Source organism: Panicum hallii, chromosome 7 (genome assembly GCF_002211085.1).
Source record: "Panicum hallii strain FIL2 chromosome 7, PHallii_v3.1, whole genome shotgun sequence".
Taxonomy (NCBI): domain Eukaryota; kingdom Viridiplantae; phylum Streptophyta; class Magnoliopsida; order Poales; family Poaceae; genus Panicum; species Panicum hallii.
In genome coordinates this window covers 39,945,225-39,958,473 of record NC_038048.1, presented here as the reverse complement: position 1 = coordinate 39,958,473, position 13,249 = coordinate 39,945,225, and the positions used below count along the sequence as shown (strand labels likewise).

The following is a 13,249-nucleotide window of genomic DNA, read 5'->3' as shown; positions in this document are numbered from 1 at the left end:
CCGCAATAAAAACAATTCGATTTTTGTCCGTCACAAGTTATTGTTTATACTGTCTACTCCCTCCCATCTCAACGAGCTCCACCGAAGGCTCCCTTCCCTGGACGCAGCCAGAGGAAGAGGAAGAGGAAGATGAAGATGCTGACACGTGGGATCCGCTTGTCAGTGAGAGAGGGAGAGAGTTAAGTAGGTTGACTATGAGTAGCGCAAGGGATAAAACAGTCATTTCACGTTGCTTTTAACACCGTTAACCAAATTCAAGTAAAAAGAGGCTAAGAAACTAAGCTCAATTTTTTTAAGGACCAAGGAACCAATTTACTCAACAATAGGAGGTAAGAAAGAACATTGCTTCCCATCACGTCAATCCGACTACAAGCGTGAGCAAGCCTTGTGGGGGGATACCGATCAATTGGAAATTTGGAATTCCCAACAAGAACTCAAAAATCTATATAACCTGCAACTATCCGCAGAATAATGTCCAACTTTGCTGCAAGCCTGCAGATAATGCCTGCACCTCGAGTCACAAAGCTGGTATGAATGCATCATGCTAGTATGCTACAACACTCAGCCCGTTGGATTCAACATGAAACATCCAGGACTGTCACCACACCTGCTTCTGCATTCACCACGTTTGTTTTCATCTGGGAAGCTCTCCTTGGTGTTGTTTGAAAAAGAACGGTGGCTTCACACTGTTGACTATCCTTGTAGGCAGATGCCTGGTGATCAGTGCTTTGATTAGCTCATCTAAATTGCTATTCCTCCATCTCGTCCTCTGGCCCATCCTAAAGCTCATCCTCAGTTTCTTCTTGTCCTTCTATCTCTTCCTCAGTTCCTTTCCCTTTCTTTCCCACAGATTTCTTTGCCACTGTAACATAAAAGAAAATTGGAAAAAAACGCAACCGGCATTTAGAAATAACTAAGGTGGAGATTACAACATCTGAGGGAACTCACCAGGCCAAGGGTATAAGACATCTCCTGAACATAGCCCAGACTCAACTTTAACTAGGCGCATAGTCATCCGTGGTCCGATCTCCTGGAGTCTGACAGCGCTTTTTCTTGATGCCTGGTTTAATTTGTCAATATCACTTGGTAGGCTTACCGTTGCTGCTTCATCATCTGCTTCACTTTCTGATCCATATCCAGCTCTGGCAAATGTGAACACAAGTAAAAGATTTATTACACAAAAATAAATCCAAGCAATAAATAGGTGTATTACTTATAAAAACACAATAGTAGGCAGTAATTTGGTCAGCAGAGTTAACTAATCTGAAAGCAAACAGTCTTTTGAGTAAAATAATCTGGACGCAGCAAACTAACAAATGAGAAGTTAGAGAGGGACAGGATCATTTCAGGTAAAAAAATAAGACATTCCACGGAAGCACACAGTCAGAGAGCATTCCAGGCAAAAAAATTAGCCACGAGCTGGTAGTGTTTCCTAAACTTATGATGCCTCTGACTATGCATTATAGCTGCTGCGGGGTTAAGGTTATAGGGTCTTTCTTGAATTAACCAAGTCTTTCAAGGAGGTAAACTAAGTTTCTTTTAAGTTTACTTATTACCCATGTCTCTGCCAGACTGCCACACTAAATCATTATCTGAAGTCCAATGCCTGCTAAGTGTTGAGTTCCATTATCTGGTTCCTGGGTGCTTAAACATTGTACATAGTTTAAGTAGCCCTGTGATTAGCTCATAGCAGTAGTGGCTCATAGTCACCATCATAACACTGGAGGGATCTCAAAATGTAGTGACATCTCTATTCTACATATTAACTACTGGTTCTATTCTATTTTGGGAGAGTGCATTGAAGACACACGCACTCCAAGTCTCCAAAGACAAAGAATGGAGTAATTTTCTTAAAAAAAGGAATGGAGTAATTACTAAAACTTTACTATTCTGCATCGTGTTGGTCATAGTTTTTGTTCCTTCTTTGTGCTTTATTATTCCTCTCTTCTTTGCTGAAAACAAATATCACATTTCCTGAAAGTTTAGGCAATGCATTCAATACATATAGTTCTAGGATATCCATGCAGATGGTTACAGGTCATAAGTTCAGATTATGGAAGTCTAACTAATTTTGTATGCTTGAAACAAAGGTACTTGATAGTTTATTTCCGCACAGTAGTTGACACAATTTAGCATTTCAGTGTGAAGCTTTTTATGCCTATGCTATGTCACTGCTGGGATCATCTGTAGGCTATAGCTTTACATGTTTAGCTTAACATGCCACCACTATAGTTACTGGACGGATGGCCTGCCTGGCCCATAGTGATTTGAGACTATTGATGAGGAGCCTCTTCTTACATCAAGAGCTTAGTGTGTGCTAGTAAAACATTAACATGTTGAATATAGTGAAAGCATATGACTTGATCAATATCTATTTGCACAATGTCAAGATAGTTCCATACTTCCATCCAATCACAACACTTAATTGTAGTTGCTGGTTGCAATGCCATCAGTCTTCTTAGAGTCAGTTATGCTACTAGATCTATCAGTTCACTACACCTCGCCCCCCCCCCACCCCACCCTCCCACCCCAACAATCACTTCCTTTCAATAACCTTGTTTTTCCACTTAATTGACTTAACTACTTTGGACCTCATGAACATTAGTAACTAATGTATAATATGAAAATTATCAAATTATTTGGATAATCCCCCAGCTTAAGCATCCACATTGCTCTTTGATAGAGGCATATGACAATACAATATTACACAGCATGTCTCCCAAATCTTTACAGAGAATACTGCGAATTCTGAGATGGCAAACATGAACTTTGAAAAAGATTCTCTGAAGAATGACTTTGACGTAAAAAAGTTTGTTTCATGTTATTTCACTAAATCATTTGTACATCAGGCAGCTGTTATGCGCACCCTCTATGGTGCTTCCAAAAACATACTTAAATTTATCACAATAGTTTAGTGCACACATATACAAGTTTAAATTTGCGTTGTTCGCTTTCATGATTTTCTATGCAATTCATCATTCCTGGAAAATTGAAAACATCTCATTGCAATATAATGGCAAAGCGGCACTTACTTTGTCACATAATCACTAACATCTTTAAGGTCTCTTAGATCAGGTACTTGATTGTTCTGCATGAGCTTTCTAATCCTGCGACTCACCCCAACAGGCTGGAGCTTGATGGAGTAATGCCGGAAATCGATAACCTCCTTCTCTTTATCATATTTTAACAACAGAATCCTTTGGCATGCTGCCAGTTTGACCTATTATTAACAATACAGTATATTATCACAATATGCCAGTATCAAGACATTGAGTTCCATCATGATGTTATCACCCAATACTTACGGTGCTTGGGTCAACAGCAGGGACCATATGCTGAAAGTATTCAACCAAACTCTCGAAAGGGTTGCCAAGACCTGAAAACCCGCTCAGCACAACCTGCTCAGTCCATGAATTTAACATAAAAAACAAGGTATCAGCAAACAATATCTTCATCAAAACTATCCTAATACAATTCTCCACAGTGTCATATACCAATGGTGAGTTCTTGAATATCCCTGGTGGGCACCTTGGCCGCTTCTGGGAGTTTGCAATGTCTGCCGCGAGTGCGTACTCCTCTATCTGGAAAGTGAAGGTTGGGCCCTGTGGAGATTTGGAAAAGCGCAAGTGTGGCAGGCTCTTGGGGTTGGAGAGGATCAAGAAATGTGTCACTCCCAACGGACCAGCAACATTGACGAAGTCCTTGAGGTTATTCCTCTTTTTCTCCTGCCAATTGTTTCAAGCAGGAAACACCAAAATTCTTACTTGTGAGCACCCGAGCAAGCTCGGTAACTCGTATATTGCTGAAGTAGCAAGTAGGGCATAGGGATAGGGATGGACCTTGAGATTGAGAGCAGTGTAGGGGAGCATGACCTTGCGGAGGTCCTGCTGGAGGTGGCGGAGCGTGGATGGGAGCTTGCCGCGGGAAAAAACGAAGCTCTTGGGGATCTTGGCGCCCGTGATCTGGTCGACGTTCGCCAACACGGCCTGCTGCTTCCGAAGCGTCGTCGCGGGGATACGCGGCCCGCGGCCCCGCCTCTTCCCCGGCCCGGACCTTGGTTGGCGCATGGCCTCTCAGTTGGACGAACACAACGGTAAAATGGCCCTGCGAAGACCGAATGGCGCCGCTGCTCGCCTAGTTGTCACCGCCAGGAAAGGAAGACCAAGAGAGGAGACAGACTGAGAGAGAAGGGAACGGGGGAGAGAAACAGACACGAGGGAAGGGTGAACCGCGAATGCCCAGCAGGCACGCGCTGCGCTGTTCGGAAGGTCGCGGAGGTGATGCCGGCGCCCGGCGGTAAAAGGGAGGCCGGGGGCGGGATGGGAGAGGAAGGGCGCCGACCGCCGTCGAGCTCGGCCGAGGGGAGCGGCGGCGGCGGCAATGGAGGTGGGAGGGCCGGGGGAGCAGCGCGCGGCGGCGAAGCAACCTTTTATATGGGGAAGGCGTGGGATGGGAGGGGTGCGGGCCCTTAACGGGCCGTTCCCGGGCCGGCACGCGTGTCACACACACCGATTATTGGCGTGTGTTATGGTTTAGTTAATGGGCCTCCGTTGCCTTTGACGGACGACCTATGAAACCCAAGGCCGAAATATTTTTAGAGCTGAGCGCCTGTTACCGGGCCAAGAGCCCAAGGTTCTGATTGATCAAATCTCTCTTTTTTTTTTGAAAGGCTATTGATCAGATCTCCATACACGCGGCCGCGACCACATCTGGGCCCCACATAATCGTGTCGCGTAAACCATTTTAGCGTCACTGATGACATGCGCGACTCCAGTCGATGCAAGTCCTTGCGTCATGCGACAGCTCTGCCCTCGATGCAAGACAACTTGCAACTGTTCGCAATGGAAAAACTAAGGAGAAGTCCACACATACTAAACGTCTCTTGTGCTGGCCATCAACGTTCGTTTGCCAAAAATTCCCCGGAACACGTCCACTGCAATGGAAATGAGTCGTAACGGCTGCTCACCTTTTCTCCAAGTGATCTGTGAAACAAAACAGCTGAAAATAGGTACGGGTTGAACTAGCTGCAGCAAAATTGGAGCTGGGACAGGGAGTTTCAGCCGTGTCCTTGATTTCTTTTTGAAAAAACTGCGATCCGGTGCTTAGTCCAGGGCGTCCTCTTTGCGGCCTGGTCTTCAGCATTGTCTTCGTCCAGGATGGACAGTGCTCAGTTCGGCTCCGCTACACGAAAGAACAACTGGTCTTTCAGTCTTTCTGATGAGTTCAGCGAGTAGTGTTGGCACTTGCCAGATCGTGTTCCTTCTCCTCCTCCCCGTTGGCGTGCGTCAGTCATGAAGCGATGGTGGTCTCATGGACTTGTCGTGTACTGTATGCATACCCAGTGCATGCAGGGCCACTGGACTGGACCTGCATATATAGAGGCAAGAGCTCAGCAGGTTGCCGCAGCGCACCAAGAACAACCCAGCAAGCTAGCTAGCCTTTGGCAGAGAGCCATCAGACCATCCACTCACCCAGCTCAACTCTTGGCTGCGCGAGAAAATGGACAGAGCCACCAAGCCTCACTTCGTGCTCTTCCCGTGGACAGGAACCATCAGCCACATCATCCCCATGACCGACCTCGGCTGCCTCCTCGCCTCGCACGGGGCGGAGGTCACCATCGTCACGACGCCCGTCAACGCAGCGGTCGCGCAGGGCCGCGTCGACCGCGCCGGCGCCGCGATCACGGTCACCGCGGTCCCGTTCCCGGCCGCGGACGCCGGCCTACCCGAGGGCTGCGAGAGGATGGACCTGCTCCGGTCTCAGGCCGAGGTGCCCCGCTTCTTCGAGGCCAACAGGGGGCACGGCGAGGCCGTGGCGCGGTACTGCCTCCGCGAGGCGCCCCGCCGGCCAAGCTGCGTCATCTCCGGGATGTGCCAGACGTGGGCGCTGGGCCTGGCGCGCGATCTCGACGTGCCCTGCTACGTCTTTCACGGGTTCGGCGCGTTCGCGCTGCTGTGCATCGAGTACCTGTGCGAGCACAGGCCGCACGAGGCTGCCGCGTCGGCCGACGAGCTGTTCGAGGTCCCCACCCTGCCGCCGTTCCAATGCCGGCTGTCGAGCAGGCAGCTGCCACCGCATTTCTTGCCGCCAGCTTCCGTCGGCGGCAAGGCGTTGCAGGGGATGCGGGAGTTCGAAGTGGCGGCGGACGGCGTCGTGGTGAACACCTTCGAGGAGCTGGAGCGCGGCTCCGCGGCGCTTCTCGCCGAGGCCACCGGCAAGAAGGTGGTCGCCGTTGGGTCCGTCTCGCTGTGCCGCTCGCCAAACCTCGATCCTCATTCCATGTCTGGCGACGCGAGGCGGTGCATGGCGTGGCTGGACGCCAAGGAGCCCAAGTCCGTGGTGTACGTCAGCTTCGGCAGCGGCGGGCGCATGCCGCCCGCGCAGCTCATGCAGCTCGGCATGGCTCTGGTGTCGTGCCCCTCGCCTGTTCTCTGGCTCATCAAGGGCGCCGACTCGCTGCCCGGCGACGTCAAGAAGTGGCTCTGCGAGAACACCGACGCTGACGGCGAGGCGAACAGCAAGTGCCTGGTAGTGCGCGGGTGGGCGCCCCAGGTGGCCATCCTGACCCACCCTGCCGTCGGCGGCTTCATGACGCACTGTGGCTGGGGCTCGACTCTGGAGGCTGTCGCCGCCGGCGTTCCGATGGCCACATGGCCTTTTTTCGCCGAGCAGTTTATCAACGAGCGCCTCATTGTCGACGTGCTTGGCATTGGGGTGTCCGTAGGTGTGACGAAGCCAACAGAAAATGTCTTGACCGCCGGTGATGCAGGTGGCAGCGACACGGAAGCGGAGGCCGAGGTGGGGACGGAACAGGTGAAGAAGGCAGTGGAGATGCTGATGGATCAAGGACCTGAAGGGGAGGAGAGGAGGAAGAAGGCTCACGAGCTGAAACTGAAGGCGAAGGGTGCTTTGGAGAAGGGAGGATCGTCCTACAATAATTTGGAGACTTTGATCCAATCTTTTGTTTGAAAAGGTCGGCGTACCTTACTGACGCGTGGGTCCAGCACGCTTATCTGTCTCACCGTGAGTGGCATACTATGGAGCATGGAGATTTGCCGATTTAGTCATTTGGTCTCTTTCCTTTTGCCGAATAATGTTCAAGCCTTGCATTTTAGAAGAAAGATCCAAGCTATGTTGATGTTTGAGCTGCTTTACTGAATCTGCTTTAAAAACTGAATCAGAACCGTTGCCCTCAGGGAGGGAAAAGAATGTGTGTGTATTACTTGACAATGGGAGACAGTTAAAATATGCAGTAAACTACTGCCAGCTGCCAGCTTGAGAATTCTCATGTAATGACGACTGGCAACCTTCGAACATCTTTCTGATCTGGTCCTTGCTCGTCAGCTTGGTCTCGTTCATGTACTGTTCATTCACGGTAACAAGAAGAAATTTGCTCTTCAGTGGCCAGATCAACTAGGAGCCGGTGAGCCCACTCTTTTTTTTTATTTTACCGGATCCTAGGAGTGGCTGGACTAAAGAGGCGTTGAAGCCGGAGCTAGCGAGGGCTCTTCCTAGCGCGACTAAGAGTGTGTTCGTTTCCTGGTGTCTAAAGTTTAGAGGGGTCACATTAAAAAGAATCTTATCATTTAGAAGTATTAAATAAAGTTTAATTACAAAACTAATTGCAGAACTCCAGTGCTAATTCGCGAGACGAATCTAATGAGGTATATTAGTCCATGATTAGCGGATGATTACTGTAGCATCACTGTGGCAAATTATGTATTAATTAGGCTCATTAAATTTGTCCCACGAATTAGCACCCAGCTGTGCAAAAAGTTTTATAAACAGATTTTATTTAATACTTCTAAATAGTAAGATTCTCTTTGATGTGATGGGTCTAAAGTTTAGAGGGTAGGAAACGAACAGGCCCTGATAATGGAACTAAATCTATCATATCAACTATATATTTACGTATTATATGATACGGGATGGTCTAGGGTTGCTATGTTTTCTCTCTCCTTTACTCTCTCCACCACACAAGCAAATAGCTGACATGGATGGATCTAGTGTAAATAATGGTGTGTGAATGTGTTACAATTTTCAAAAATAAAAACTTGCATTCTTTCAAAAAAATACCCATTGACTCCTGGCGCGGATGAACCCGGGTATGCTGCCTCCTTGCAAACAAATTTCGGAGCCAATATAGGATATCCCTGCATAGAAAAAAACTTGGTGGCCAGAGCTAATATCGCGCAAATCCAACTCAGCGGGTGATTGCTAGCAGCGATTCCAACAACCATTCTATCCACTCTTATCCCGCATATGGGACCCACGTAAGATTCACGTGATCCGGTTTTCCGTTTCACACGGCTCTCCTCCTCCTCTTTCCCTTCTAATTTCCATTCTCCTTCTCTCTCAATCTCTCGACACATCATGGTGCGGAGAGTAGCGGCCCCTATTGGCTTCTCCGTTCATCGGCAGGCGAAGACGAGGACGGGCGCAACTTCCGACGAGCCGAGCTACTGGCTGTGGCGGCAGCTCCCAAGGGTGCACACGGTGTCGCCGCCCAGGCGAGGACTCCCTTCCCTTCCGCCGCGGTAGGCGGCTCAAGCTCCTCCGACGCGAAGCCGCCCCTACCCTAATCCCTTGTTCCCCTTTTCATAGCGGCAGCATCCGAGCAAGAGGAGACGACGGTGGAGAGAATGGCTGGGAGACAAGGAGCGTTGGCAAAGCCCGCGCGATCAACGCCGCAGGACGGCGAGCAAGGCGGCCGTCGAGGTAGGCTGTGCGGCAGCGCGGCGAACTGCTGGGACAGAAGGCGCTTGTTTTTTTTCTTTTTTCTTTGTTTTTTTTGTTGCAGTGGAAAAGTTATATACATAACTTATGTTCTCATTTATAATTTTTGCTTCTTTTGCATGAGTTATATATAAAAATTTTTTATAGGAAAAGTTATATATAAGTGAGAACATAAGTTATATATATAACTTTTTTATAGGAAAAGTTATGTATATATAATCTTTTCTTTTTCTTGATTAGTTTTGCTTATTTCGCATAAGTTACATATATAATTTCTTCTGTAAAAAGTTATATATATATATATATAACTTTCTTGTTTTAATAAATTTTTGTTTCTTTTTTCAATGATGAGTTTAGGGGTGGGGGCCACGGGAGGGGACCATCGGTGGTAGTGTTACGTTGCGGGTTTTGCCTGACTGCATGAGCTAGCGTGCGCTCGCACATTAGCAACGCTCCTAATATCGCTGTCCCATGGTTAATCGAATTTTGTTCCACCATAAAAAGGTCACTTTGGTCGTTGGCGTCATCGATGACGTATGTTTGAAGGCAAACAAGAGCCAGGCCACGAGATCAGAGAGCCCCACGACGGTTACAGGTTTGCCGCCTTCATGCAGTACGGCGTGCGCAATTATAATTTGTGCAGTTCGTATCCACTTCTTGACACCATCATACGTACAACGTGAGTACATGACTCCTATCTTTCCTTCTTCTCGTCGACACGCGTAGTGGCTTCCCTACTCTACGAATCTCCAAAGCTACCTATGTATCAATCATTGTAAAGTAGCTTGCAGATGATTTAGAATTCCATGCACAGTAAAATTTAGCTCAACATACAATCAAATACAATAAAAAAATTGACGTGTTTAAGTTCAAAAAAAAATTGTCGTGCCTATACCCCGTGGTGTTGCGAGAGCTGCTACGGATTTCGCCAAAGCGTCGCTGGTCCATACATGCTAGCACGGAAACAGAGGGCATTCTACGCCACCTGTTACCGTCTGTTGGGCTCACCATCAGTTCTGGGCTGCGACTTCTCTCAAAGTCAAAGATATAGACTGGGCTTACATATGTTTGCAAGATGCCCTCACAAACCTGTGCAAAGTCATACCCGTGCGGAGAAAACTCGCTGGAGAGATATATAGAAAGCCATAAGTGTATAAACACGTGCGGCAATGTTGCCCAACAAACGAAATCATCGTTCCTACCAATTTCCAAGTGCAGCTTATATAAAAATCTGGATCTTTCAGGAGCTTGGACTTCTCCATGTTGTGTGCTGTATCTGGCGTGAGGTTACAGGCAGAAAACACCAGGAAAGTAGAGTCGTCAGTCATGACCCGGCGGCTAACTCCGACGTGAACCTAGCATGTCGACATTTGGATATCTCACACGCGTACAACAAAGCGCACAGGCTGTAAGACCACCTGCATATATAATGCCCAGCAATCTGGCGCAAGAAGAAAGCAAGCTACATCGATCGATTGCAGAGTGATACCGGAGATGGAGAGAACCGTGAAGCCTCACCTCGTGCTCATCCCATGGCAAGGAGGCATCAGCCACATCATCCCGATGACCGACATCGGCTGCCTCCTCACGTCCCACGGCGCGGCGGTCACCGTCATCACCACGCCCGCCAACGCGCCGCTCGTGCAGAGCCGCGTCGACCGTGCCGCGCCGCCGGGGATCACGGTCGCCGCGATCCCGTTCCCGGCCGCCGAGGCCGGCCTGCCCGAGGGCTGCGAGAGGCTGGACCTCCTCCGCTCCCCCGCCGACGTGCCCCGCTTCTTCGCCGCCAACAAACGGTTCGGCGAGGCGGTGGCGCGGTACTGCCGCGGCGCCGGCGCGTCTTTGCTGCCCTGCCGGCCGACCTGCATCGTCTCCGGGATGAGCAACTCGTGGACGCTAGGCCTGGCGCGCGAGCTCGGCGTGCCGTGCTACGTCTTCCACGGCTTCGGCGCGTTCGCGCTGCTCTGCATCGAGCACCTCTTCAAGCACAGGCCGCACGAGGCAGTGGCGTCCCCCGACGAGCTCTTCGACATCCCGGCTCTGCCGCCGTTCGAGTGCAGGGTCTCGCGTAGGCAGCTGCCGCCGCATTTCCTGCCGTCGACTTCCATGGGCGGAGGGCCGCTGCAAGAGATGCGGGAGTTCGACCTGGCCGTGGACGGCATCGTGGTAAACACGTTCGAGGAGCTGGAGCACGGCTCCACGGCGCTTCTCGCGGCGGTCACGGGTAAAAAGGTGCTCGCCGTCGGCCCCGTCTCGCTGAGCCGCTCACCAAGTCTCGATCCACAGGCAATGTCGGAAGACGCAAGGCGATGCATGGCGTGGCTGGACACCAAGGCGTCCAAGTCCGTGGTGTACGTCAGCTTCGGCAGCGCCGGGTGCATGCCGGCCGCGCAGCTCATGCAGCTCGGCATGGCTCTGGTCTCGTGCCCCTGGCCCGTCCTCTGGGTTGTCAAGGGCGCCGACACCCTGCCTGACGACGCTAAGAAGTGGCTGCGCGAGAACACCGACGCTGACGGCGTGGCGGACACCACCAAGTGCCTGGTGGTGCGCGGGTGGGCGCCCCAGGTGGCCATCCTTGCCCACCCGGCCGTCGGCGGCTTCCTGACGCACTGCGGGTGGGGTTCGACTCTGGAGGCCGCCGCTGCCGGCATGCCCATGGCCACCTGGCCGCTGTTCGCCGAGCAGTTTGTCAACGAGAGGCTCATCGTGGACGTGCTCGGTGTCGGGGTGTCCGTAGGCGTGACAAAGCCAACGGAAAACATCCTGACCGCTAGTAAAACCTATGGCAGCGAAGCCGAGGTGGAGGCGGAGGTGGGGATGGAACAGGTGATGGAGGCCTTGGAGAGGCTGATGGATCAGGGAGCGGAAGGGGAGGAGAGGTGGAGGAAGGCTCAGGAGCTCAAGTTGAAGGCGAAGGGCGCTTTGGAGAAGGGAGGATCATCCTACGTTAATTTGGAGAATTTGATTCATTCTTTCGTTTGAAGCTGGATACCTCTCACCGACGCATGATTTTTAGCACACGTGTCTGCCTCACCGTCAGACATTTTAGTTGTTTTCTTAAAATTATTTCATGCCATTTTTCGTTGTTGTATCTGCTATAGGTGCGTGTTTGGATTCTTGAATACACGTTGTACCTGTGTTGTACGTATGTGCCAAAAAAAGTGGAGGGGATTTGACTTAATGCCATTAAGACAAATTCCAATAAAGAAAGTTCGAGTGTTATAACTTGTTTACTGTAGCTGGAATTGGTACTATCTTGCTACGTTAAGTAAGCCCTCATAAGAGACATGCTAGAAAAGAATAGAGCACCCAGCCACTCATTTAATGGGCTATGGTTCTCATTGAAAAAATAGCCATAGAGTCATATTTGTTTCTAAATTACCTATTTTTGCTATTACCATAAATTACCCAATTACATACTTTAACCGTTGCCAATAAATAACCTAAAATGCGCCCCCCACACCCCGATCCCAATTTACATTAGGAAAAAACTTACTCAAATAACTCTAGTATTTAAATTTACACAAAGCAATAGCGTCGTATTGCTTCATTTTATATTTTTTTAATTTTTAATTTGAATCTCTTGGTTACGTGGTGAAGTTGGGAGACCAAACTAAAAACAGGCATGGTGTAGGACCAAAATGGGTGACCACAGGGGCTGAATGGAAGCCTTTAAAAAATTCTCCGATGAGAATAAGATCTATGTCCCAAATTCGCCCAACGAACCTCTCTTCTAGAATTGTCAAGTTCACATAGCCATTTGAGATGCTATTGAACCTAGAAATAATACTAGAAAACTTCAGAGACAAAGCGCAGGTAAACGCGACAAGCCGGGATAAAAAATCAACACTTCTCAGAGTAAAACCGGAACTCAATCCGGATGTCGACGCGTGTCCGACCTCCCGCCGAGCCTTGATGCCTTTAAATCTTTCGCGCTCCCACCGCACGGGGCGCCTACTTGACTTGCCATCACCTTCCCACTTGACTTGGCCGACGCTGTCTCCATCCTCCTTCTCCATGCATTCTTGCTCTTCCACGCACCATGTGAATCGCCCATGACTCCGCCCGGTCTCTTCGGGTCCCTCGGTCCAAGTCTACTCGCATTCACCCTGAACCTTTCACTTGACCTTCACCTCGCACCGTCGGCAGCCATGTCGCCCCCAACACTTGCACTTCACAAGCCAAGACATGCATCATATGCCACGGTTGTCAATCACTCATCATCCAAGGGTGACTACCATTAGTCCTCAATCTCCCCCTTGATGAGTGCATTGACAACACATCTCACAAATTCATCTTTTGAAAGGATAAAATAGAAAACAGATGGAAATCTCACTCAAATGATCAAAAGCCAAGTGAAAAGACAAACAAAGACCATTTGAGGAGAGAAAGTCTCGGTCCCTTAAGACAAGGGCAACGGCTTGACACAACTAAGACAAAATCACATGATACCCTCAAGAAGGGGTAGAAAGGGCTCAACACCAATCATGTGACAAACTAAAGCTTCGATCAA

General features: G+C 49.5%; 3 protein-coding genes across 3 annotated transcripts; 2 read left to right on the top strand and 1 right to left on the bottom strand.

Moving 5' to 3' along the window:
* Positions 1-325: 325 nt before the first annotated feature.
* Positions 326-4,387, bottom strand: LOC112899821 (peter Pan-like protein). The gene is made up of 6 exons (XM_025968432.1): positions 3,840-4,387; positions 3,495-3,725; positions 3,306-3,398; positions 3,033-3,220; positions 949-1,142; positions 326-862 (listed from the first exon to the last, which is right to left on the bottom strand). Exons 1-6 carry the CDS (start codon positions 4,065-4,067, stop codon positions 780-782), a joined length of 1,017 nt encoding a protein of 338 aa, XP_025824217.1. The 5' UTR covers positions 4,068-4,387; the 3' UTR covers positions 326-779.
* A 1,032-nt stretch (positions 4,388-5,419) lies between these two features.
* On the top strand, positions 5,420-7,153 carry LOC112899820 (UDP-glycosyltransferase 73C6-like). The gene has a single exon (XM_025968431.1). The coding sequence runs from the start codon at positions 5,500-5,502 to the stop codon at positions 6,967-6,969; it is 1,470 nt and encodes a 489-aa protein (XP_025824216.1). The 5' UTR covers positions 5,420-5,499; the 3' UTR covers positions 6,970-7,153.
* A 2,950-nt stretch (positions 7,154-10,103) lies between these two features.
* Positions 10,104-11,961, top strand: LOC112899819 (UDP-glycosyltransferase 73C7-like). The gene has a single exon (XM_025968430.1). The coding sequence runs from the start codon at positions 10,231-10,233 to the stop codon at positions 11,716-11,718; it is 1,488 nt and encodes a 495-aa protein (XP_025824215.1). The 5' UTR covers positions 10,104-10,230; the 3' UTR covers positions 11,719-11,961.
* Positions 11,962-13,249: the final 1,288 nt, after the last annotated feature.

Excerpts from the sequence above, each read along its gene's own strand:
- LOC112899821 (XM_025968432.1), bottom strand. The coding sequence starts at position 4,067 with ATGCGCCAACCAAGGTCCGGGCCGGGGAAGAGGCGGGGCCGCGGGCCG. Across the intron at positions 3,726-3,839 it reads ACACTGCTCTCAATCTCAAG|GAGAAAAAGAGGAATAACCT; the intron begins GTCCATCCCTAT and ends AACAATTGGCAG. Across the intron at positions 863-948 it reads TGTCTTATACCCTTGGCCTG|TGGCAAAGAAATCTGTGGGA; the intron begins GTGAGTTCCCTC and ends TTTATGTTACAG.
- LOC112899820 (XM_025968431.1), top strand. The coding sequence starts at position 5,500 with ATGGACAGAGCCACCAAGCCTCACTTCGTGCTCTTCCCGTGGACAGGA.
- LOC112899819 (XM_025968430.1), top strand. The coding sequence starts at position 10,231 with ATGGAGAGAACCGTGAAGCCTCACCTCGTGCTCATCCCATGGCAAGGA.